Source organism: Eutrema salsugineum, unplaced genomic scaffold, assembly GCF_000478725.1.
Source record: "Eutrema salsugineum unplaced genomic scaffold, Eutsalg1_0 scaffold_2, whole genome shotgun sequence".
In the NCBI taxonomy this organism is placed as follows: Eukaryota; Viridiplantae; Streptophyta; class Magnoliopsida; order Brassicales; family Brassicaceae; genus Eutrema; species Eutrema salsugineum.
Window position 1 is genome coordinate 8524181 of NW_006256829.1, and position 24943 is coordinate 8549123.

A 24943-nucleotide genomic window follows, 5' to 3' on the forward strand; every position below is an offset into this window, starting at 1 on the left:
AATGATTACTTAGCTTGAAGAAACCAGGTAAGATTCTCTGGTTAAATTTCATTTCATGGAATCCTATGCAATCAAATTTCCACTTAGAAATTGGAATGTCTGTAGAAGTATTTCTTATTTGTTCTGTTCTATTTAGACCAGCTTGAATGCTTTGTACTTTTTGGTTTACACGACAGCTCGATGTTTGGTTCATGTATATTTCCAACCCGAAATACCGATATTACTAGTGGACTTTCCGGATTGATCTTAGTCCACACTTTCTTTTCTTGATATCTCTAGCTAGAACCTAATTATCTATCAATTGTTTAACTATTACCACTGAATGAGTCTCATTTTTTAAGCACCATGTGGACCAACCAAAACCAAAACAAACCGAACAATTAAACCTCGTTTCGCAATCAGTGTAGCTACTAACTTGAGAACATTCACAGTCACTTTAAAATATACGTCGGCCAAATATTGCGGCCTTCATTTCAATTTCAGTTTCTTTCTATGTCATCATTTGGGTCTCATCATTATAACCACCACGATATCTGAAAGTTAAAAAAAAAAACAAAAAAAACCCATCACGATATATTTATCATATATAGTTAATAGTTGTATATATGTACCCTCTTTTCTTGATATTTCTTTTTCCTTATATTGATCTCTTATGCTTTTTGTTTTTCACCTGCAAATTAAGCTTGTCGGTCTCGTGATTGTTTAGAACTAATTACGATAACGACACATAACCAGCATTTTTTCAACATTCTTGATGATAGCTATTTCTTTCTTTTTTCTTTGAGAAAGATTGATGATTGCTAATTCTTCCAAGTGCATTATAGTAATTTTCTTTCTTTTATTTTCATAGTTTAAAAAAACTTTTAGATCGATGTTTAGGAATATTTCTGAAATTCATGTTCTCCGGAACTGGATTTACAATCTGGCTAATTAATTTTGATATGATTGCCGGTCTAATCTTCCTGGTCCGGGAATTGCCGTTTTGAATTACCAAACCATTTCTTAAAATGTATCAGTGTTTGTGGCTGTCTTGTGACTGAATTGCACACTATGTCGACGCGACCATCCTTAATTATATTTTTATTATGATTTTGTAATTTAACGGTCACGGCAATACTGAAAATGATTAACTTATCTTTAGTCATTGACCCTTATACAGAAAGTATGGATCATTCATGATGGCAACTTGATTTGTAATAAAATTATCATCAAAAGAAATCAGAATTTATATAAAAAGTAATTTCTCGATGGCATATGTTAAAAAAATTGTAAACCTTAAATCAATATAAATCTAGAATATGCCGACAAAAAAAAATCTAGAATATATGGAGTAGAACCCGATCCATGTGTATAAAATTTTGCACAATAAAATTGGAGACTATTTCCCCATATAGATATGTGTATTTTGGTTTTAGTATAAATACAAAAAAAGGACAAGTGTATGTGCATTTTGATTTATGCTGCATTGATTTGGTAGTCTTTCTTCCAATGTAGAATAAAGCGAAACCGAACCGAATATGTACCAAAACCGGCTTAACCAGAATTTAGAAACTTAAAGAAAGATCGAAAAGTCTCTAAGCGCTATTGGTTAGAACGGTAAAGTATAGAATGGACTGTTCGTAGGTGATTCGAGCTCCTTCCATGTGTTCTCATGATGTTTCACGTAATCCCAAGTTCGATTCTCAGAACCTTCTAGCGATATAAATCTCAATTTCAATTCTCTCTCTCTCCAATCTCTTGCGTTTCGAAGCTCGATCGTATTATCTATCGGCCATGGCCTCGCAAGCCAGCCTTCTCCTCCAGAAACAACTCAAAGGCACGCAAAAACCCAATTCAATCTTCTAACGATTCTCTGATTACTTTTTCTTTATTTTGTGTTCTTCAATTCGAATTTGTCTCTTGTTTCAGATCTCTGTAAGCATCCTGTTGATGGATTCTCTGCTGGCCTCGTTGATGAGAAGAATATATTCGAATGGAGCGTCACCATTATCGGACCCCCAGATACTCTCTAGTACGCTCTTCCTTCAATCGCTCTCATCTTTGATTTCATTGAGATTTAGCTGTTTTCATTGATTCATATCGAATTGTATTTTTTCCTTGGCCTAACTTCGCTTTGATAGTGCTTGAGATTGAACATTGTAGACCACATAATTGCGAGATTGAACATTGCAATATCACATAACTGTATTTGTTAGTCAAGTGTTCATATTTGGATATGATTCTTGTTTAGGTTTTTTTTTTTTGGTAAAATTCTTGTTTAGGTTTGTCAAGTGTTCTTGATGTTTGAAACCTAATTGCTTTCATATACATCGGAGAAGATTCTCTTTGAATTGAAGAGAATGAAAATTGCTCTGTGCTTGTCTCAATGCTCTTATTATATACTAGTTGCCAAAGATTCTTGTGCAAATATGGTTTAAAACTTGGTAAAATTTGCAGTGAAGGAGGATTCTTTAACGCCGTTATGACCTTCCCGCAAAATTACCCGAATAGCCCACCAACGGTGAGGTTTACTTCAGATATGTGGCATCCTAATGGTTAGTTTGTCTCTTATTGGTTTCATTGGAAAAAAAGGATTCAAAGGAATATTGAATCAAAGACATTGTTCTCATTGTTTCCCATTGTTCTCAGTCTTTTGCTTGAATGGTTTTTCCTTTATGTCAAGCAGTTTATTCTGATGGCCGTGTTTGCATATCTATACTTCATCCTCCCGGTGATGATCCAAGCGGTTATGAGCTTGCAAGCGAGCGCTGGACCCCTGTTCATACAGTATGTATTAATGAATTGAGATTGTTAATCTTTTGTCTGCGTAACGTTTTGCTTCAGAGTGTTAGATAGAGTTTCCATACATCACTCTCTCTCAAGAAATCTCTCAGTGCATTTTTCATGTCTCTCTGATTCTCAAATTGTGCTGTTTCAGGTAGAAAGTATTGTGTTGAGTATTATATCGATGCTTTCTGGTCCCAACGATGAGTCTCCAGCAAATGTTGAAGCTGCTGTGAGTATTTCAATCGCTTAGCTGTCATCAGATTTACTGCGTAAATGGTTTTGCAATCAGGAGCAGTTCTTGCTCATGAGCTTTTGTGTTTTCTCTCGTGTAGAAAGAGTGGCGAGAGAAGAGAGACGAGTTCAAGAAGAAAGTGAGCCGCTGTGTCAGAAAGTCTCAAGAAATGTTGTGATCAACTTCAAAACTTCACATCTCTGAGATCTCTGGAGCTTCATCAAAGTTCTTCTTCATATTCCTTATCTGAAAACCCTTCAAAACAGTCCAAACTCAACTTGTTATCAGGCCGTGCCTATGGGTATAGAGAAGAAAACATTGGCCTACGGGCCCGATTTCTAATAAATTCAATTTTTAAAGGATCTATTTGATTAATTATTAGCTTTTAATTTGTGTTGATTAAAACGTAAGTCATACTCTAGTTTGGTTGGTGTTAACCAAAAGTAAGTCTTACTCATTGGACAATGAGTTTGTTGAAAGTACATCTCTTAAGATCATTAGTATGTTTCCCCAGATCTTCAAGAAATGAATGAATTAAGTTATTAATGATAAATGATTTGACTGGTTCAAAATGAAATAATTACGTTAGCTTTTAGGCTACAAATGTTTTTTTTATAAAAAAAAAAGATCACAATGATATTATTGAAACACTACGAAAATTACAAAAACCTAATTACACAAACATCTTTCTCTCCCTTATGGCTAGAAGTTTGACGTGTGATTGTAATACGTTTTGCGACTCTATGTTAGAATCCTATGTTCAGTATCGTATACTTAAATATAATTATCTGCATTTACAATTTGTAAATGGTCTCTTAAAATCACACTAAAATGTTGCTGTTTAATTTCATTTGAAGGTAAACACTATTCTAAGATTCTAACATATAGATGTAAGAGTAAACGCAAAAGGAAAACAATCTAGGATCCGAGATTTTAACTAGTTTTGCACGTTTGCATGTATACATTTGTCTTCTATCAAAATATAGATGTCGATTGTTTCAAATAGAATTTGCGTCAATGTGAGTCCACGTCATGTAATTATCTCCTTGCAGGATTTCTTTTTTTTTCTTTATCCTTCATGATAGATAAGAATAGGCGACAAAAGGAAAAATTAGCTTGGATGCTGTATTGCTGTAGAACTGTTAAAAGACTGAAATTTGGAAGAAAAAAAAATAGAGAGCTGCAAAAGTAATGAAAAAATGTATCAACAATATATGTCTTCATAATGCGAAAATTGCCATGTCAGATTCCTGTTAGGTCAAACGTTGTCGTGTCGTGAGGAGTTGACGTCATTTTCTATTTTGTTATTTCCGCATTTCGTGTTTTTGAAGTCTCTTCCTTTCTAAAAATTATTCATCTTTAATTAAATCGAATAGATAGAATTTAATTAAATCGAAAAAAAATCTTCAATTTCAATATTTGGTAGATGAAGTTCAGACACCAGCAGGGACTATAAGTAGACGATCTCTCGGTGTCTTCTTCTTCTTCTCATCAGATCAGAAGGTTTGGTTTAGGTTTCTCTCTTAATTCTTGTTTCCTCGAAAGACTTCTGCTAATTCATCTTCATCTACTTCCTCAAAATTCCCAATCTCCTCTTTTGCAAGTTTCATTTTTTATTGTTTTGTTGGGTTCAATTTCAATTTTCGATTTATTGTGATGCGTTTCTAAAAACCCAGGGGTTGAGATCTCAGCAATGGCGGCGACAAGTGAGAAACAGAACAGCTCAAAGCCTCCACCTTCGCCTTCTCCTCTTCGCAATTCCAAGTTTTGTCAGGTGAACATTTTTACTCTTTTTGAAGGTTTCACGTCGATTTTGGTATTTACCCATTTGAGATTAAGATACGATCGTGATCGTGATTGTTCATGCCCTCCTCGAATCTCGTTTTCTCAGTTGAAAATCTGCCGTTAAACCCAGAAAAACCAGTGAAGTTACACCTTGAATCCCGTTTTCTGATCCGTGATTCATGATGGTTGTTCTCCATTTGCATTGATTAGTTTGGTGAAATCGAACTTTGGTTGTGTCACAAGGATCTTATGTAATTGCTTGATGATCTCTTTGGCATTTGTAATGAAGATCCTTGAAATCGAATCCTGGTTATGTCACTTAGATCTGACCTTTATCACAATCCTGTGTAAAGATTCTACATTGTGAGAGAAGTTTTGTATCATTGTAGTTTATCGAGAATTTTACAGAATCAGATCTTGCGGTTTCTGATGTTCGTTTCTTGAGTATAAAGGTGCTTACTTTATTGTTGTATGTATAGTCCAATATGAGGATCTTGATTTCTGGAGGAGCTGGATTCATCGGCTCTCACTTGGTGGATAAGCTGATGGAAAATGAAAAGAACGAGGTCTGTATACTTTGTACGCTCAAAATAGAATTGAGATGTTTTATGTTCCCAAATTTTTCAATGTTCAACTTCTCTCCAGGTTATCGTTGCTGATAATTATTTCACCGGATCAAAAGAAAACCTCAAGAAGTGGATCGGTCACCCGAGATTTGAGCTTATTCGTCATGGTATGAGATCGAGACTCTCAGTTTGTAGTTAAAGGGTTCTTGTTTATGGCAACGAGATTCATTATCGTAACTTTCATTTGGTTTTGGGAATATATATAGATGTTACGGAGCCTTTGTTGATCGAAGTTGATCAGATTTACCATCTTGCTTGTCCTGCCTCTCCTATCTTCTACAAGTACAACCCTGTTAAGGTTTGTGCCCAAAAAAAAATGATGTTCTTCTTATATCAACTTAGCGTAACCAGAAGCATTAGTTTTTTTCTGATGTATGATCTGTTTCTGCAGACAATCAAGACCAATGTGATTGGTACACTGAACATGCTCGGTCTTGCCAAGCGAGTTGGAGCAAGGTTCGGCACAGATTCCACTTCCAATTCCTTGTTAAAGATGGTCATTTTCTGCAACTAACACATTTGTTCTTCTCTAAACAGAATTTTGCTCACCTCAACCTCGGAAGTGTATGGAGATCCTCTCATCCACCCTCAACCTGAAAGCTACTGGGGAAATGTCAACCCAATTGGTAAGTTTCATTTTCTTCTTCATCTTATCATGACATCTCAGTTGTTACAGCTTTTTGTTAAACTAACCTGTTTGCTATTATATAAAAAGGGGTCCGGAGTTGCTATGACGAAGGCAAGCGTGTAGCTGAGACCTTGATGTTTGACTACCACAGGCAACATGGCATTGGTCAGTTTTTGTTTCCTCAAACTCAGACGCATCACGTTTTCTGTTGAATTGTGGTTGTGATTGTGTCCATTCGCTTTTCTTTATTTTTTGTGTGTGTGTGTAGAAATCCGCATAGCTAGAATCTTCAACACGTATGGTCCTAGAATGAACATCGATGATGGGCGTGTGGTGAGCAACTTCATTGCTCAAGCACTCCGAGGTGAGGCATTGACAGTTCAGAAACCGGGGACACAGACACGGAGTTTCTGTTATGTCTCAGACATGGTGGATGGACTTATCCGTCTCATGGAAGGCGATGATACTGGCCCTATCAACATCGGTAACCCAGGTCTGCCTTTTTCATTCCAACATTTACCTTAAACACCATATATACTATGTTGCAGATTCCAGTTTTTGATTCTGTTTTTTTTTTTCCGGTTTATGCAATATATAGAAAGTAGAAACTTAGTGCTTATGCTTATGTCTTGGTTTGGTTTGGAAAGGTGAATTTATGCTTATGTCTGATTTTTTTTCAGGTGAATTTACAATGGTGGAACTGGCAGAGACGGTTAAGGAGGTTAGAGTTGGTTTTCTCTAAGACGTTGAGACAAGTCCTGAGTTTAACTCGTGTTTTTGGTTCTTAATGCAGCTTATTAACCCGAGCATAGAGATAAAGATGGTGGAGAATACACCGGACGATCCAAGACAGAGAAAACCAGACATTAGCAAGGCTAAAGAAGTTTTGGGTTGGGAGCCAAAGGTGAAGCTCAGAGAAGGACTTCCTCTCATGGAAGAAGATTTCCGACTAAGGCTTAACGTCCCCAAAAACTAAAGGGAACGCAACCGCACAGGAAAACGCAGACGCGTTTTTGGTTTTACGAGAGTTGTCAGCTTTATGAGTTACATGGTGCTTATACTACAAAGTGGTGGTTTGGTTTCATGGGTTATTGATATTACTTTTGTTCGTAGAGAAATAAGAGCATGTACACCTGAATATAATAATATTTTTTTTTGGTTTTAGTTTTTTTTTATTTAATTCGAAAATTATAATTTTCGACCAATCAGAATGTTTCATTTCGGGATGATACCGTCTCTTCAGGTTCGTCGGGATGATACTGTCTCTTTAAAATTAAGCTCTTTTGTCTTAAAAACTGTATCATGAACCTCTACATGTTTTAAGTTGGAAAAGGGTTTTTTTTTTTAAATATGAGAAAGTACTGTTTTTATTTTCTTCAATATACATTGTGGTATGGTTATTGTTTTGCGGCGTTCTGGAATATTCTGACGTTTCTTTCGACCCATAAGAGATTTGTGTTCTAGATGTGTTTGGAACGTATATTTCCTATAGGCTATTATTTCATGAAAGCAATTTTGTTTATATAATTTGTCTTTTTCTTTATCAAGAAGAGATTATTAATATACACTAATTAACTTCAAAATAAGAAAAAAGGGGGTCAAAAGGAAACTGTGGCGAGATTGCTAGATATATCCATTTTAAAAACTAGATTTTCCAACAAATGCTGAATATATCTAGATTCTAAACGCCAAACAAAAATATGATTGAAAATGAGAAAATGGAAAATTTCCTTTTTTCCCTTTTCAGTTTTGCAAAATTTCCTTTTTCGAAATATGAGAATGTGACAATATAAATACGCATCATATTGCTCCACAGATCTCAACACTCATTCATTCTCCACAGTTTCAGTATTCCATAGTATCAACATACGTAATAGAATCAACGTTATCAAACCCTAAATCAGAACAACAAGATCGATGTCAGGTAACCGCAAAGAAGACGGGGGGATTTTCTTCGATCCGAGTGATAAAGAACTCATAGAACATTATCTAGATCACAAGTTGAAAGGTATAAAGGGTGCAAACGACATCATAGTGGACAAGGACGTTTACGCCAAGGCACCATGGTTGCTAGACCATAACAACCATCCTCTTTTCATGACGGACGTGTGGTACTACTTCACGACAAGAACTCAAATCTCCGAGAAGAAGATCGGTCGTGGTAAGAACTCGAAGCGGAGGATCACCGGCGGAGACAACGATGGCTGTGGGAGTTGGAAGCCAAACACGACAGAAGATATCATCGACAAAGAAACAAGGAAGATCATTGGGACAAAGAAAACCCTAACTTTTACTAAAAGCAAGAAAACTAAGAAGCAGCAAAAGACAGGAGAGGGTACTTCTTGTGCTATTGTTCCGGGAAGCGACAGCAGCTGGATTATGACAGAGTATATGCTTCCCGAGGAAGCTAACAAGTTTCAAGAACTGGTCCTGTGCAAGATTCACAAGGTTCCCAAGATAAACAGGTCCAAGAAGAAGGACGATCGTCATAGGCCGAGAGAAGAAGGAGACGGGGGGGTTTTCTTCGATCCGAGTGACAAAGAACTCCTAGAACACTATCTAAAGCGCAAGTTGAAAGGTAAAAGTAAAACGCGTGAAAAAGACATCATAGTGGACAAGGACGTTTACGCCAAGGAACCATGGTTGCTAGACCATAACAACAATCCTCTTTTCATGACGGACGTGTGGTACTACTTCACGACAAGAACTCAAATCTCCGAGAAGAAGATCGGTCGTGGTAAGAACTCGAAGCGGAGGATCACCGGAGACAACGATGGAGGTGGGAGTTGGAAGCCAAACGCGACAGAAAATATCATCGACAAAGAAACAAGGAAGATTATCGGGACAAAGAAAACCCTAACTTTTACTAAAAGCAAGAACAAGAAGAAAAAGCAAAAGACAGGAGACGGTACTTCTTGTGCTATTGTTCCAGGCAGCGACAGCAGCTGGATTATGACAGAGTATATGCTTCCCGAAGATAAAAACAAGTTTCAACAACTGGTTCTGTGCAAGATTCACATGATAAACAAGTTCGAGAATATGGACGATCATCATGAGCCGAGTGAAGAAGGAAACATGGCTCATCAAGTTGATGCACACGCAACGACCGGGACGGTTCCAGAGAGACCATTAGAGAAGGATGCACAAGCTGGAGCCACAAGCAAGTTTACAGAGGATTGGTTTTTTTATGTGATGAAACAACCAACAATAGAAGATTGGATGTTGGCTTGATCTCGTGGACGAAGATAGAAGCAAGGTATTAGAAGATTCGGAAGCGTTGATTTGATACCAGGCGACCCTATATAACATTGTAGGGATGGATATAGATCAACTTCTAAATCTTGATAGAGAAACTGAAGAATGAAAGAAAGAAACATGAGGTCTATTGTAGTAAGATCTTTTTAGTTAATCCTGCTCAATTAAAAGTTATCTTTAATAGCTCTGGCAATTACGTACTCATTTTTTTTTTGAACAGAATTTTGTACTCATTTTCTTATATCAAATAATTGCCTAGTCAGTTTTCTCATATGTCATATGTGTTTGACTTCTTCTTCCTATTTTTTTATTTACCTTTTGCTCTCCGTAACACCATGATTAAGAGAGTACGTAATACTTTTTTTTGACTCTGGTCCAGGAAAAAAGTGTTTAGGAACTTAATTTGCCCACAAATAAGAATCAGAAAACAGAGTAAGGATATGAGCACGCTACCAAAGGGTTTATAGACTTTGATTAGTTGCTTGGAGCAGAAGCTACCTCTACCGTCTATATTGGAAGGAGACTGTCTGCTTCGAAATTCTGTTTTTAAATCATTAATGGATGTCTCTATTTTGCAGTTCAGTTTACTAATATTTCTATAAAATTCGAGATTTATTGACACCTCTATCAAATTAAAGAAGCCATAATCGAAAATTGATAAAGGAAAAACATAATCAAAGTCTTTGCTTTTCAGTACTCTGTTTACTGTTTCTTTTTCTTCTTCTTTTTGTTAAACGTCTTTGTTATTAATATCGTCATTAGGGTTAACAATATTTTAATAGTTACACTAAAATTATATTTGTCTGATAATATAAAAGAACAGAAATAAATATATAAAAGTACAGTATGACTTTGGTCATGGCTTTCCTTTTTTTTGTCGTCGGTCATGGCTTTTCTAAAGGTTTATGTATTCAAAAAAAAGAAAAAGAAAAAAAGAATATGTGCATGAGGAAAGAATATAACCCTAAAAGTAATTGCTTCTCTTTCAAGTAATAACCCTAAATCCTCACTCTCTTGTTTTAGGCACTACTTTCGACCGTCCTTATCTCATCGTAGCGATTGATAAGACAATCATCGTTTTCCCAAATAAATTCCTCCTCGTCTGAGAGCGAAATGAGTTCTCTATCTGTGGAGATCTTAGCTTAAGCTTCGACATCAAAATAACTCAATCAATAAATAAACGAATGCACACTCCGTATGTTCTGGAACATGATGTAAGGTTGATCCTTAATGGCCTTATTAGCTCTTGGCAAGTTTGTACACGTTTTAAGAGGATAAATGTGAAGAAGAAGGGAGTCATGAAGATATTTTCGAAAAAATAAAAGATATGAAATATATTAAGATTAATATTTCATAAGGGAAAAATTTGGAAGTTTGTTAGTCTTCGAGATTGAAGGAAGCACAAATATGGATCAGATAAAAGAAAAGAAGTTATTTGTATATATTGTTAAAAAAAAAAAAAAAATCGGAATAAGGAAACTCTTAAATGGTTGAAAACGAAAAAAGGAAAATCCAGCCACGTCGCCAAATACATTTCCTTTTCGGAAACGTATTAATCTGACCAAATTGTGTTGTAGCTAGGAAAACAAATTAAAAACCCTATAAATACGCATCATTCTTCCACAAATCTCAACAATTATCTTTCCGAAGAATCAACGTACAATAATGGCAAACAGCGATCCCTTCTCAATGTCGACAATGCTCAATTCTTTACAACAAGAACAACTCCGTTTTTCCACCGCAACGGAGCCTACGAATCCGACGGTTGCTCCTCCTCCTCCACCACCACGTGGCATCCCCATGGCCATTCCTCCTCCGGGATTCACCCAACCTTGCGGAACTCTTCAAGAACTCGAGATGCGTTTGCAATGGATGTTCAACTTAATGACTAACAACGAAGAAGACGATGATAATGCGCCTCCGTTTAAAGAGATGATCTCGAAGCTAGACAGAAGAGAGCTTCAGGGTATGGCGTCTCTGCTGACGTCAGACTCCGACTACTTCTTGGAGATCGCAAGAAACAATAACGGCTCTAACCGCCTGCAGATACTCCTCGGGAAATCAGATGACGTGGACGCCTTCATCTCCGCCGCTATCTTGCGCCGCTTCCTCCACGTCATGACCGACAAGAACGCCCTCTACGTGGCGATACGTGGATTAAGAGTTTTCGACGAGGAGAACAAAGAGTCATTCTACGAGCAAATTCTCCACCACGCGCTTCGGCTTGCGAGTCACCGATACGGCTGCATCTCGCTTAACAATATCAAAACCGACTTGGACCATCCTTACTACAGAGAGCAGCTGCTAGAGGTACTCGCGCAAAACGCACTGTGGCTAAGCAACGATGCTTCAGGGAACTTCGTGGTGCAACACTTGCTTAAACAGAATAACTTGCGTTGCACGAAAGACATCGCGATTAATCTATATGGCCATTGTGTTGATCTTTCTTTTAAGAAGTATGGAAGCTACATCGTGGAAAAGCTTCTGGAGAAGGAGGAGTCGATGGGTGTGGTGGTTTTGGAGCTTTTGAAGTGCGATGGAGACAGGTTGATGAGGCTGGCTAGGCATGAGTTTGGGAATTTCGTGGTGGGCAAGGCACTGAGAGTCACGCAGAAGGATATGAACAGGGCTCATCAGTTTAGGGCTTTGGTGAATAAGCTCGTGCCTTTTCTCCAATTCTTTCGTAGGTCTCGTGGAAGCAACATTGCAGCGATCTTGGAATCAGTTCTTTAAATTTTAGTATCTTAGCTTGTCTCAATCTAGTTGACGTAGTCTAGTCTAGTAGGAAAAAATAAGTAGTTGAATTGATTTTTGTACGAACGATCTGTTTTGATTCTAATAAATCAATCACAAACTTTTTTATTTTTTTTTGTTTTTGTTAAAGGGGCTTCATTTGCAGCCGTAGATTCGATTCTGATAGAATCTCAAATACCAGTTAACAATTACGAAATCTCAATTCTTTGCATAACAGTTACGAGATAGTCAAATTCTTTCTATAGAAAAACTGAGTTTCTTTGTATAATTGTATGATTTGAGAGGCAGTATGGTTTGGTTAATGAGTTGCAGACATTGCAATTGTATCTTCTTTCTAAGAGGACCCTAATAATGGTGCCAAAGATACTAAATTGATGGGAATCATTTCTGAGAAGTAAAAGCTGTTACTCCGATCGAAGGTTTCAGAATTCGTAAAATTTAAAGTGTCTTATCTCTTTGTTTGTTCTATTTTGCTTCAGTTTTCTGCTCATTCTTCATTGCATTCCTCTGTTTTCTTGTGTGATTTGATTATTTCTCTTAGACTCTCGGATTTAAGGTTTCAGATCGTCAAATTTCCGGTCACGCGGGAGGCATTAAACTAGGGGGGCAGATTAACATAATCAATGGGTGCACATATGATTTTTTGCTGACTTTTTATCAAAACTTAAAACAATTTTCTTTATAAATCAAAATTTCCCAAAAAAAGAGTGGGTGCACTTGCACCAATCGGTTATCAAATAAATTTCCCCCAAAAAAGTGGGTCTTATGTGTTGTTTAGGAGTGGAGCAAAAAAGATAGGAAATGGTCAGTTCAAAAAAATGATAGGAAATGGTTGTTTGATATTTGTTGGCATTAATTTAAGAGATTTCGTTTAATTTTTTTTTGGTCTTTTGTGGAGATAAAGAGTATCGACTATCGATATTTTTGTAGTTTAGTACAACTTGTTTTTTGACTTGTCAAACTTTATGTTCAGAAATTTAGACAATTAATAGAGATTCGTCTAAGATGTGTGTGGTTTTCTTCATTTGATAACAAGATAATATTATTTCAAGATCTGATTTCGGTCTGTGTTTGAAGATTTTGCTTGGTGGTGTTAGAGTTTGAACTGAACAGTGATTTGTGAATTCATTTTCTTCTGAATCATAGTTATCTTATAAACAACACTGTTTAGACAGTGGATGTTGTAGAGAATTATGTATGAGTTTTCCGCAGAAGAAAGGTTGAGAGAATAAGAATAGTGATTGTGTCGGAAAACATTTGTTTGTCCCCAAGTTTTGTTCTGATGGACAACATTGGCATGTGTTGGTGTTACGACTTTGATACAGTCCAATTTCCTAACCAACTCCCTTGAAACACCACCGTATGTAGATGACCATAACTAGGCCCTTCATGGACTCAAATTCTAATTTCGTCATAGTTTTGTCCGGACAAAACCGATCGTCATGTTGAAAGATGAGAGAATGTGATAGAAATAAATAAAAATCATTTTACTACTAAAACGACAGAAAAAAAAAAACTAAAATCATGCTTGTGCTCTCTTCCCATCTTTCCGGAGAATGAAAAAAAAAAAAATTTCCAAGGGAGATAATTAGTAAAATAAGTTTAACAAAACAGAAAGAAAACACAACAGCTTAATAAGTGACAAGTGTTTATGATGAGATGAAATACAATATGCTAATCTCAGATATATAATGTAGTTAACAATAATACTGTTGTAATAAGATCAGAAAGATGTATATCAAATTTGAGAGAAGACAAACAAATTGAGTCCAGAATTTGTAAATTGATATATTCAGCTTTGACCATTAATCCTATCAACCAGAAGAAACAAAATCATAAAGCAAAAAAAGAAAAGAAAAAGAAAATATTCCTCCTCCTCACGATAACACACACACATTGGACCCCAAGATCAATCCACAAAACAAACAAGAAAACTACAGCCCTAGATCTTTGAATAGAAATACAAGTGTAGATCAATCGACATATAATATCATCATCATCAACAAGCACAACCTGAGGCAGGAAGATCGTTAGTTTTCCGGTCACCGGAGGAATTCCGGAAAGTTCGGCTTCCAAACAACATGAAACCAATGGCATGACCGGCGAGGGCGGCGATAAACACGCCGGCGTTGAATGACATGACAGCGAGCATGACTAGATAAGCGAGGCCGGTACGGAGGGTGTACACGGCGGTTTGGACGAGTCCGGAGGCGGGACTAGCCGAATCTCCGGTGTTGCCACGGAGGAGAGAGGAGTGAGCAAGCCATTCGGTGAGGACGGCGAGGAAGAAGACAACGATGAGACAGAGAGCATACATGCCGGAGCTAGTCCCCGGCCAACCGGAGAAGAGAACCTCCGTGTTCTTGCCCCAAAAGAAAGTCATGTGCATCATCATCATCTTGTGATGTCCTCCTCCGTTCATGGATCCATTGTTCATCAAGGATGATGATGATGATGGTGGAGGCATGTCATGCATGTGATCATGATCCATGCTTTCTTTGTTCTTGGATCTCTTGTGTGTTATTTGGGAAGAGAATTAAATTGTTAGAAGAGAGTTGTTTGGTATTTGTTGGTATCTATAGGCATTTATTGAGATTTCATATTTTTCGATATTTGTTCCTTTTTTTGGATTTGTGTGGAGATAAGAGTAACAATATTATTGTAGTACAGTACAACTTGTTTTTTGACTTGTCAAACTTCGTGTCGTACAAAAAAGGGTGGGTATATTTAGAAAATCAAGAGAGAATTTTATTTACGAGAATAAAAAAAGAGATCTATGTACTCCTAAATTTATAATTGAATTAATTACTATATTATGTTCTCAAACTACAAGTAACGTTTAATAGTTTTTGCAGCCAAAAAAATTAAAAACACCATTCATTGAATTCTCCGAATATGCTTAACTCAGTTTTTATGATTCAGAGACAGAGTATAGTGTAAAGGTCCCATAATAGAGACCCGTGCGTATAAATGTGGACTTTCTATTAATGCATTGTAAACATTACGTTGACGAAACTCATTGAGGCGAACAATGACGTCTAAACACCGTTTTGGGGTTATTAGCATGAACTAATTTGCATTTTCGAGAAAGCTACTTTCTATTACTAGTACCTTTTAATATATTATGTATATTGAAATTATTAGTGAGCCTAGGATTTATCCATTATTAACTAATAAGTGTGATTATGATAAAAAGAAATCCAGGTTATTTTTACATCTTGCCTCACTTAGGTCCATCTTCTAATGGGCTTATCTTGAAAGAATTGTAAATTCAGTACTCTTTGTTTGAACTGTTTCTTTCTTTCTCAGCCCATAATATATATACCAATGTTTCTAAGGAAATCAAATCCCTACAGGCTTATTAGTTTGAAACCACCATACTCCATAGTTTATAATGAAAGAGATTTTCTTTTAAATATAACCATCGACATTATTACTTAAATATGTAAATTATCGTATATAAATGATGATTCGAAAAAACTAAAAAACGAAATCATACCATGGCGTATAAATATTATAAAAAAATGTTTTTGAAATTGGATAATTTCACGGTTTGTAACTTTTTATGATTCAAACATTCTACACACTTTAAATTTTGCTTAACAATTTATTATCTAACGGTAAAGCTAGAAACATGTTTCAAAGACCAATGCCTCAAGTCTCAAAGACAGTCAAAGTTTATAGATTTCCCCATCAATTTTTTTTTTTAACAGCAAACGATTTCCCCATCTTTGGATTTTACCTCTTCAAAATTTATCTTAGACTAAGATCTTTTGTTTTTTGACTTCGTCTCAACTAAATTTCTTTAAAGTACAAATTTTATACTCAGAATAAAAGCACTATTATCGCATTATTGTTGCAAAAATGTACATTGTACTACACACCAAACTTCAACCCGAAAAAAACCCCTTATATTACCCCACACGTACACTCAAGAACAAAACCCTCACATCTGATCAACTTAAGAATATCTCTAAACAATGAACGGCATGAGTGGATCTTCTCAGGCTGCACCGGCACCTTCACCGTCAGCCTTCTTCCAACATCGCCGCCGACATCACGGTGGCATGATGCACATGACTTTCTTTTGGGGAAAAAACACGGAGGTTCTATTCGACGGCTGGCCAGGGACCAGTCTGACCATGTATTGGGTTTGCCTCGCCACCATTTTCGTCTTATCCGCTGCCTCGGAGTGGTTTTCACGGTGTGGGTGCATGAAAGCCGGTCCGGCCAGCTTAGGCGGCGGGCTAGTCCAGACGGTGGTTTACACCGTGAGGGCTGGCTTGTCTTATTTGGTTATGTTGGCTGTGATGTCATTCAATGGAGGAGTCTTTTTGGCTGCAATGGCTGGTTTTGGATTAGGGTTTATGATTTTTGGAAGTAGGACTTTTAAGGACACTGGTAGTAATAACAATCACCCCGAGATTCAATCACATTGTTGATTTTTTTTTTTTTTTAGCGTCAGTTGTGATGTTTGTAGGCTCTATCGTTTTATTATTGTTTCCCTTGAAATAATTATCATGAAAATAAAAACACAAATTAATAAGATCTTGGAAGTTCTTTTATCATCCTCGTTTTGTTTTCTTGTTGTTGCTCTCTAATATTGTGTACGGTCAGGTAAGTTTAATCACAATGGTAGATATACGATGATTTGCATAATTATCTCTGTTTGGTGGATATGCATAACTTTATATTTTTTATTTGCTAAAGGGAACCGCATAATTACTTTCTCGATTTATATAGAAAATGATGTACAGTATTCCTAATTGATGATTTCAGAGTTTGAGGAAGATGTTGCGATTTTAAGGAGTAAGACTTGATGCCAGTAAGCCACTCTTTGAATGAACATTAATTAAATATTTCTTCCTCTATATTATCGATTTTCTAAGATTTGTTTGTTTTGATTTTATGAGAACCTAAATTTCAAAAATGTAGATTAAGCCGATATTTAGGGAAAACTGGTTTGAATATAATGTCACTGAGAAATATATATTGGTTTGGTCGATCGAGTCTCTTTTTAACTTCCACGTGTACATCAGAATCAGTTACACAATATTAACCATCCTCCCCATATCGAGATGATTATCCTTTCTAATATCTGTTATCCTCTGATTATGTGTTCTGCCTCAGAATAAAGAAAATATGTGTTCTGCTTCTGTGTTATCTTTTGTTTCATTTTAGGCTTTCAGCAAAAGGAAAATCCGGTATATCTACTTCACTGTAAACACATGACATTTCGTCCTCAATCTGAATCGTAGCACTCTTCGGAGATAATTCAATTTCGTTGTCGTTGGTCTCCTCCTCCACAGATCCGACTTAGGGCCCAACAAACTAAGGATTTAGACGCCAAAATATATTAACAAACTTAAGGGCATTATTTTGAAAAACAATTTGTTGTGGTTAGCTGTTGACCTTGTTTAAATGCCGTAAAGTTTCCATGTTCGAATCTTATACTTGATTTTTTTTTTATGATTATTCGAGAAAATATGTTTAGTAATGGGCCCAAAAAAAATTGTTTAATTTGTTTTCAGTCTAGGAACACTTTGGACCGAAACTTCCTCCTTCGTTACCTGAAATTTTGTTGTTATTAAAGACTATTTTGCTACTTCGTTAGAAATTTTATACTCCTTGCAAGATATATGATATACACCGACTGACCGACACAACCAATACCAAAACATTTAATAACACTTGCCCCCTTCGGAAAGGCTGCGGGCAAACCAACCAGTTAATTTCGTTTTCAATGAGTCTTGATTGTAACCAAAGAGATCCCACTTTTGAGCTATTAAAGCACTTTGACAATTCCAAGTGTGTCTCTGCTCCACCATCGTTAAAAATGCCAAAAGCTTCGTGAATTGTAACTTCTCCTCGACCTCAACTTCAGCACCAAAAGTTTTGGAGTATCATTTTAGTTTTACTAAGATAAGTTTCGTTGTAGCACGAAGATATGTGTTAAACCTAACATCCATATATAACTTGTCGGTCAGTCGGTGTAAGTAAACAAACAAACAAAATAAAAAGAGAAAATAGAAAGAGAAGTCACATGAGAAGAGTGGAGCAATGTACTATGTACACCGTCACTGGCTGAGAACAAATATGAGTAATGACAAAACGTGAGTGCACATGAACCTTATAAAGTGAAAGTACCTAGTCAAATGACACAATTTGCACATAACGATAAGTCGGCGGATTTAAGACCACCCACGAGGCCACGAGGCACGAGGAAGTCATATCTTTTCACATTTACAATATTACATCTATGATCTAAACTAATAGTTATTCCAGAAACCATGACTATAATTCTATTAGCGTAATCTGTTAAAAAGAGAATTAACCATACGAAGTAAATAGACGTAATAATCAAATAAAGTATATATTTTTTTTAATTACACTGCCGAGATGCATAATGCTTTTATTACAAGAAATCTTACATGAAAACAACCCATCCCCTTTATTACAATAGACATGCAATATATATGAACATATATATGCATACTTTATTGTTCTTTTATGACAAGAATTATTGATTTTACTTGAACCCCAGCTTCTGAAACTACCAATAATAAAAGAACAAATTGACAACCGATTAAAATCTATATATTTCCAATAAAAAAATCTTACTAGTTTTTGAAAGCTTTTTATTTTTATTTTATATTCTGACCCCACTATAAAATAATCAATCCGACGAGACACTACCTTTTAAAAACCTATAACTTCAGCAACCAAATAGCATGTGCCATTGTTCGATCAGTACGTCCATTCCTGTGGCAAATCCGCCGGTGAGTCTTGGTGGCTCTCGGCTAACGTCTTCGCCATGTACGGTGGTCCACTTTGTGCCCGAGTTGATGAACTACTGTTGTTACTTTTGTTGTTATTGTTCTTCATGGACACCAACAAAGCATCTACATGGTAAATAATTTCAAGAATTATCAATGAAAACCTTTCATCGGACGGGTAAAAATAACAGAATAGCAAGAATCAAAAACCAACATTAAACAACAAAAAAAATACTTCAAGCTATGTTTAGTTAATCATGTGTCTAATATAATGTAAGAACTAATTTATTTCGAGATGAGCAGATCCTTCGGTGATGGTTTTTCTCAAAACTCGACACTTTAATTAATCGCTTGGCTGAATCCAAAATTTAATTATTTGAAGTATGTAGTAGTATTTGCGAGATTTTTGAGAGATATTTGACTATTTTACTGTTTATATGTATAACTAATTGTTGTAAATCATACCTTTACTCAAAAGAAAAAAAAGAACAGAAAGTTTGATTTAGGGAAAAAGATAGGTGGGTGGGTATTGGTACCATGAAAAGGAGGGATATCAGAAGAGAATGTTGAAGGAACACCCAATTTGTCAAAGTGAACTTTCAAGGCTTCAACTACTCTTGCTGGTATTATTACTGTTGAACATCCTGCAACCAATATTTTTTCAGACACAAAAGTCAAAACCAAACCAAATCTACATCTAAAGCAAACTAAACCGATCTGGTACTTAATTCAGAATAATAAACTTCATAAAACTGTTTTGTACGACAAAAAAAATCTTAATCCCAACAGTACAATAAATAGCAAATTGTCACCACCTCCCACCAATATCTAAGCCACATCAAATCATATGATGCCAACAAAGAGAATAATATTTTTATCTAAAAAAAAAAACAAACGGTAGATGATATTTGTTGACAAACCCACCGACTCCTAAATTGGGTAACGGTTAAGAGTAGTTGACAATGAAATATTCAAAAAATCTTAATGTTGAGATGTTATGTATAATTCTTTGTGTCTAACGAACATGAGAACAATCTTGGTTAGTGTTTACATATGTGGTTTTGAGATGTTTAAGTGTCTATGTAATTCCGAATTCGTATACAATACTGTATAATGTATTTAGAAAGGAACAAAGTTTACACTATGTGGTTCGGTTATAGCCTTGGGTATTGTCAATGATCGAACGGTGACAAAAGAAAGAATCACAAGATGAATAAAATATCTTAGGTTATCTTAGATTATAATCAACTTATTGGATGAAACAAGTGGGGTCTTAAGAAAAAAAAAATATTAATCATGATTTTTGAACCTAAATGGTTTATTTTTGTTGAAAGTGAAAGGTAGTAACAACGGGGACCCAAAAAGTTGAGGCAAGATTCTAATTTAGGAGGTCATATCTGTCAATCTTATAGCCACACAAAATCTTAAAAGAAAAAAAAAAGAATAATTGGTGAGAAGGAATCTTTGGAATCTACTCAGTCAAACAATCTAATAATGTATGAGAAAGATTCATATTATATATTTCTCCAAAATAATTGAGTTTTGAGCTGAGATGATTGATACTCAAACCGGGCAAACTAACCCAACCTAATCTTAACTCAACTAAAAACCATGATTAACCATTCCAATAAAAACTATTCATGTCACAACCTTTTAATATTTCTAAAACTTTCATTTTGAGTAAATGATAAGAATGGAATTTGTGCAACATCAAAAGTCGATTCTGCAACTATGCAAGTGTTTGGTATATGAAATCTTATCCATCTTGTCGACCACAGGAAAAAAAATTACATTCTAAATCTAATAGAACATGTATATAGAAGTCGAACAACTTAATCTAAAAGATGAAATCTAATATTTTCAGTGGTTTATATGCTCTCATCAGGAGAAAGTTTATGAAATTATTTAGGACATATCTTCATAGTTAAATTATAATTATATACAAGATTCCCACTTTGTCAACACCCCACAAAAAAAAACAAAGTGGGATCTCTAAGTATATATTGATAATACTTTAGAAGAAACGTCATCCTATCTTAATTTTTTTGTCCTTTATAATACGTACCCTTTATGAAAACCATTAAAAAAAAACCCCCACAAAAGCAAAGTTTTATGACGGAAGAAAGAAGAGAAAGAGTAATAATCATGATGAAATTAAAATGAAGAAAGAAGAGAAATTAAGAGTAATAATCATGATGAAATTAAAATGAAATTACTACTAGTATTATTGGCTCTAACCTGGTTTCTTGCGTGACTCCACAACAGTACCATGACTACGTGGCAAGAACACTCCGGTTCCACCCGACCCGGTTTTCGAACCCGACCCGTCAACGAACACCGCTTTAACGCCCGACCTTGTCCTCTGCTGGTGGTGGTAGTTCCTTGCTTTGAGTCTCAATACGTCATCGTTTCGTTGCTTCTCTTTCTCCATCTTGATTTTGTTGAACTATATATAGAAATCAACATCGAACTTTTTTATTTTAAAATAGAATGCATCCTTGCAAAAAAAAAAAAAAAAATAGAATGCATCCGACGGTGGTAACGAGAACTCTGTTTTCATCAAAGTTCATTCTCGACTGTCCGTTTTATAACCGATAATTTTTTTTTAAAAAAAGATTCTGAGTAATTTTAATAAATAATAAAACATTGAGCTCACGTTAGCTTGAACAGATCGGATCTGGTCATCGATTAAAGCTTGTTTTGATTGAAAAGGGATCATCAACGGCTTCGTGTCCACCGACGTCGCCGGAGTTAGCGGCGGCGATGGTTCTCGGGAAGGACCGATTGGGCTGCTGTAACCGGAAGCGAATGGTGACCAAAGAGTCGATTGCGGCGAGCCAGAGCCACCAAGACAAGACTGAATCAAAAAGAGAACAAAAAGGATTGGTGAGAGAGTGAATAGAAGAGAGAGAATCGAATCTGATGGGTTTAACAGAAAAAGTTTGTACCTTTTGATGCGTTTCATCGTCTTGAAGCATGTAGTTAGTCATCTGGCGAGTCAACTCGGCGACGTACTCGTCTTCGTCTTGGTTTTGTGGCTTTGGTGAATCCGGATCTTCGGATAAGGAGTCGGGTCGGAGCGAGCTTGTGCGTGGAGTGAAGAAAGTTGGTATTGTGTGCTCGGAAAAAGAGCTAAAGAAATCTATGTCTTGTAGTTCAGTAGATTCCATTCGATTATTCTTGTCTACAAAAAAAAAAAAAAACAGAGTAAAATCTTTGGATAGATACAGAGTACAGACAGAACAAAACAAATTTAACGAGAGAGAGAGACTAGAACAGAGAGAAACAGAGGAAAGCAAGCACAGAGAGAAGAGAGAGAAGTTTTTGATGAGATTTATAAAGAAGGAAGAAGAAGACCGTACAGATGGACAGCTTTAGCTCAAGGCGTTACGACAATTTCACCTGCCAATTGTTGCGAGTTGCGATTCACCAGAGATTAAGGATTAAGGATTAAGGAAAGGCTATACATATATATACATATATATTGACATCGGAAGGCTATATAGAAAGAAAATATACATACACTTATATTTTTCCATTTTTACATTTTTTTAACATATGAATGCATTTATTTATGATGAACCTTTTTTAGGTGAATAATTTTAACAACCTTTCTTAAAACAATATGCATTCAACCTAAATTGATTTCTCTACCATTTATAGTTTAAATAACTAATAGTATATTAGTATGTGTTGATTTTGGAAAGTAACAATGTTATTTAGTCATGACCTGTATGTATTAACCTTTTTTTTTGTAGTTGTTAATTTTGTCTAAAAATAGTTTAAAATCACGTTGTTTTCGTTTTTTCTACCGATTTACTATGTTGCATTTTGTCATTTCATCTTGTTAATAAAGTTTGTTGTCTCTTGATTCTATGTGTTGGTTATTTTGTTATCTAAATATTAATTCACACCTATACAAAATTTGGCTTTTTGTTGTCTATATATATATATATATTTATTTATACATAATTATACTTATAAAGAGGTATAATTAATTGATTTTTTTTTCTAGAAGTTTTACATAAATTTATTTATGCTTTAGAAAATCTAAATAGCAAAAAGTTGTCTATGTACATAAGCAACTAGAGTTGTTTAAAATGATACACTAGATAAAAAAGTACATTTCCATTAAAACAAATCAATTATCAAATCGTACGTAGCTAAAATCTTTCTCATGTAGTATTTATTAAAGTGTTTGCTTTATTAGCCACTCTATTAACTAATATATAATTTTCACACTAAAAACTCACACTTATATAATAGGGAATGATATAAATACATGAAAACTACAACAATATAGGACGATAGATTAAACCAACCTATAAATAAGAACATTGTTTTCTAAAAAAATTAAACAAACTTTCAAAAAATAATTTTGCAATATAACTTCTAGTATAAGTTATATGTCGGGTATGCCTCGAATTCTGGGTAGCCAGAGCCGGCCTTGAGCCCAAGCAAACCAAGCATGGGCTTGCGGCCCTTATATTTACATGAAAATTTTTAAAGATAAAACAGTCCATTTTTTGAAAAAATATATAAAACAGTCAATTTTTTGTTCTATAGCTTGCGGCCCATGCAAAAAATATGCAGTTCAGGGCCGGCTCTGGTGGTTTAATGGCTGTAATGCCACAAATTGAAAAAAAAAATATGCTGTGCCATAAACAAATCTACATGCCATAATATATATAGAATGCCCAATTTACCTTTAATGAAAGTTTTTGTGGCATTTTTGAATTTGGTAAAAAAATAATTGATTTTATTAAAATTAATAATTTAAAACGAAAATTAATAATAAAAAAATTTTCATGCTCTTCTTCTTCGTCGGTGGATTCTGAAAACAAGCAAATTTCATTTTCGCCGTTGAATCCTCGCCTCTTCCTTTTCTTCTTCATCTTCTGCAATCAGTTTCTTATTTTATCTCCTTTCTCCACCACCATTGTTGAAGTTTTAAAATCCAGTTAGGTTTTTATTTACAGATTTGAGGATTTCAAAATTTAGGGATTTGATTTGCCAAAATTGTTTGTTCTAGATGCAAATCGGGTTGGTATGTGACGATTATGTCTTTGCATAGATAATTTTTCGAATTCAGTTGTTAAATCATGGTGATTTTTAGGTAGATTATAATTAGAACCCGAGTTCATCACCCAAATCTGCAGAAAAAGGACAACCTGGTACAAATGGTACAACTAAAGAGATAAGAGGACAATTAGTACAACTGGTACAACTATGAGATAGAGGACAACTGGTACAATAGGTATAACTAAGACAACTTAAATAATTGTTGATTGAAAATTCTTTTATTATAATTGTGAATCGGGTTGGTAACCCCGTTTTATCTGACGATTAGTATGGATAATTTTTTTAATATAGTTGTTGAATCATAGTGGTTCTTAGGTAAATTATAATTATATATGAGTTCATCAGCAAATCTGCAGAGAGGGACAACTAGTACAATTATGTACAATTATGTACAACTATGTACAAAAATTGACAATGCACATAGGAGAACATGTTACCTTGACGGATAACTAGACACTTAAGAAAGTTAATCTAGTCTAGAGGATTTCATTTTTGGCCGAAAATATTTTCCGGATGGAAATAAACAAGGTATAACTGGACACATATATACAACTATATGTAATTCTTTCATTAGAAAATAATAATGATAAAACTATAAATATAAAAAGCAAACATCCACTTAAAAAATGTAGAAAAGTCGTAAAGTATAAGGAATAAAATTAAAAAGATGGATAACATAAAATTATCATTTTTCTAATATATATTATTGGTTTCACATCAAACATCCCTTCTGATACAAAGAAGACTTTGATAATGTTAACAATCTTATGATGGAAAAGAGCCAAAATTATGATTTTGCATAAATTGTAGTATGAAAATGTTATAAATGGACTACAATAATCGAAAATTATGTGGACAACTACAAAATAATAATTTATATCAAGGGACAACTGAAAAAAATGCTAAAATCGCCAAATGATAACTATGAAGAATTTTGAACAACTGGACAACTAGGTACAACTATGTAAAAAATTGACGGCACATGTGGTACTTTGACTGCGCACATGTTCTTTTTTGTCGACGCACATGTGTATTTTTA

General features: G+C 35.1%; 7 protein-coding genes across 9 annotated transcripts; 5 read left to right on the plus strand and 2 right to left on the minus strand.

Moving 5' to 3' along the window:
• Window positions 1–1677: 1677 nt before the first annotated feature.
• On the plus strand, window positions 1678–3477 carry LOC18018527 (ubiquitin-conjugating enzyme E2 7). Its single transcript, XM_006400913.2, has 6 exons — window positions 1678–1816; window positions 1909–2011; window positions 2437–2534; window positions 2666–2766; window positions 2918–2995; window positions 3099–3477. The coding sequence occupies exons 1-6, from the start codon at window positions 1774–1776 to the stop codon at window positions 3174–3176; spliced, it is 501 nt and encodes a 166-aa protein (XP_006400976.1). The 5' UTR covers window positions 1678–1773; the 3' UTR covers window positions 3177–3477.
• Window positions 3478–4404: 927 nt separating this feature from the next.
• Window positions 4405–7291, plus strand: LOC18018528 (UDP-glucuronic acid decarboxylase 3). Of its 2 annotated transcripts, none has more exons than XM_006400914.2 (11): window positions 4405–4501; window positions 4675–4772; window positions 5263–5349; window positions 5429–5516; window positions 5616–5707; window positions 5801–5865; window positions 5947–6035; window positions 6125–6202; window positions 6306–6530; window positions 6718–6758; window positions 6831–7291. In XM_006400914.2, exons 2-11 carry the CDS (start codon window positions 4692–4694, stop codon window positions 7011–7013), a joined length of 1029 nt encoding a protein of 342 aa, XP_006400977.1. In that variant the 5' UTR covers window positions 4405–4501; window positions 4675–4691; the 3' UTR covers window positions 7014–7291. The 2 variants fall into 2 exon arrangements, with proteins under 2 accessions (XP_006400977.1, XP_024012138.1); XM_024156370.1 differs by having other exon boundaries at window positions 4431–4512.
• A 663-nt stretch (window positions 7292–7954) lies between these two features.
• LOC18018529 (NAC domain-containing protein 105) lies at window positions 7955–9268 on the plus strand. Its single transcript, XM_006400916.2, has one exon. The coding sequence runs from the start codon at window positions 7955–7957 to the stop codon at window positions 9266–9268; it is 1314 nt and encodes a 437-aa protein (XP_006400979.2).
• Window positions 9269–10957: 1689 nt separating this feature from the next.
• On the plus strand, window positions 10958–12025 carry LOC18018530 (pumilio homolog 18). The gene is made up of 2 exons (XM_024156764.1): window positions 10958–11010; window positions 11068–12025. Exons 1-2 carry the CDS (start codon window positions 10958–10960, stop codon window positions 12023–12025), a joined length of 1011 nt encoding a protein of 336 aa, XP_024012532.1.
• Window positions 12026–13764: 1739 nt separating this feature from the next.
• Window positions 13765–14632, minus strand: LOC18018531 (copper transporter 1). Its single transcript, XM_006400918.2, has one exon. The coding sequence runs from the start codon at window positions 14535–14537 to the stop codon at window positions 14046–14048; it is 492 nt and encodes a 163-aa protein (XP_006400981.1). The 5' UTR covers window positions 14538–14632; the 3' UTR covers window positions 13765–14045.
• Window positions 14633–16026: 1394 nt separating this feature from the next.
• Window positions 16027–16488, plus strand: LOC18018532 (copper transporter 3). The gene has a single exon (XM_006400919.1). It carries the CDS (start codon window positions 16027–16029, stop codon window positions 16486–16488), a length of 462 nt encoding a protein of 153 aa, XP_006400982.1.
• A 1960-nt stretch (window positions 16489–18448) lies between these two features.
• On the minus strand, window positions 18449–22300 carry LOC18018533. 2 transcript variants are annotated; one of them, XM_006400921.2, is made up of 6 exons: window positions 22185–22300; window positions 21771–22006; window positions 21479–21679; window positions 21061–21268; window positions 19359–19466; window positions 18449–18948 (listed from the first exon to the last, which is right to left on the minus strand). In XM_006400921.2, exons 2-6 carry the CDS (start codon window positions 21990–21992, stop codon window positions 18794–18796), a joined length of 894 nt encoding a protein of 297 aa, XP_006400984.1. In that variant the 5' UTR covers window positions 21993–22006; window positions 22185–22300; the 3' UTR covers window positions 18449–18793. The 2 variants fall into 2 exon arrangements, with proteins under 2 accessions (XP_006400984.1, XP_006400983.1); XM_006400920.2 differs by lacking the exon at window positions 19359–19466.
• Between the last annotated feature and the right edge of the window lie 2643 nt (window positions 22301–24943).

Coding starts and splice junctions, on each gene's coding strand:
- LOC18018527 (XM_006400913.2), top strand. CDS start 1,774: ATGGCCTCGCAAGCCAGCCTTCTCCTCCAGAAACAACTCAAAG. Junction 2,012..2,436: donor GGACCCCCAGATACTCTCTA/GTACGCTCTTCC, acceptor TAAAATTTGCAG/TGAAGGAGGATTCTTTAACG. Junction 2,767..2,917: donor GCTGGACCCCTGTTCATACA/GTATGTATTAAT, acceptor GTGCTGTTTCAG/GTAGAAAGTATTGTGTTGAG.
- LOC18018528 (XM_006400914.2), top strand. CDS start 4,692: ATGGCGGCGACAAGTGAGAAACAGAACAGCTCAAAGCCTCCACCTTCG. Junction 5,350..5,428: donor TGGAAAATGAAAAGAACGAG/GTCTGTATACTT, acceptor ACTTCTCTCCAG/GTTATCGTTGCTGATAATTA. Junction 6,203..6,305: donor CCACAGGCAACATGGCATTG/GTCAGTTTTTGT, acceptor GTGTGTGTGTAG/AAATCCGCATAGCTAGAATC.
- LOC18018529 (XM_006400916.2), top strand. CDS start 7,955: ATGTCAGGTAACCGCAAAGAAGACGGGGGGATTTTCTTCGATCCGAGT.
- LOC18018530 (XM_024156764.1), top strand. CDS start 10,958: ATGGCAAACAGCGATCCCTTCTCAATGTCGACAATGCTCAATTCTTTA. Junction 11,011..11,067: donor ATGCTCAATTCTTTACAACA/AGAACAACTCCG, acceptor GGTTGCTCCTCC/TCCTCCACCACCACGTGGCA.
- LOC18018531 (XM_006400918.2), bottom strand. CDS start 14,537: ATGGATCATGATCACATGCATGACATGCCTCCACCATCATCATCATCA.
- LOC18018532 (XM_006400919.1), top strand. CDS start 16,027: ATGAACGGCATGAGTGGATCTTCTCAGGCTGCACCGGCACCTTCACCG.
- LOC18018533 (XM_006400921.2), bottom strand. CDS start 21,992: ATGGAATCTACTGAACTACAAGACATAGATTTCTTTAGCTCTTTTTCC. Junction 21,269..21,478: donor TCCGATCTGTTCAAGCTAAC/GTGAGCTCAATG, acceptor TTCTATATATAG/TTCAACAAAATCAAGATGGA. Junction 19,467..21,060: donor GGAGTCACGCAAGAAACCAG/GTTAGAGCCAAT, acceptor TATTGGTTGCAG/GATGTTCAACAGTAATAATA.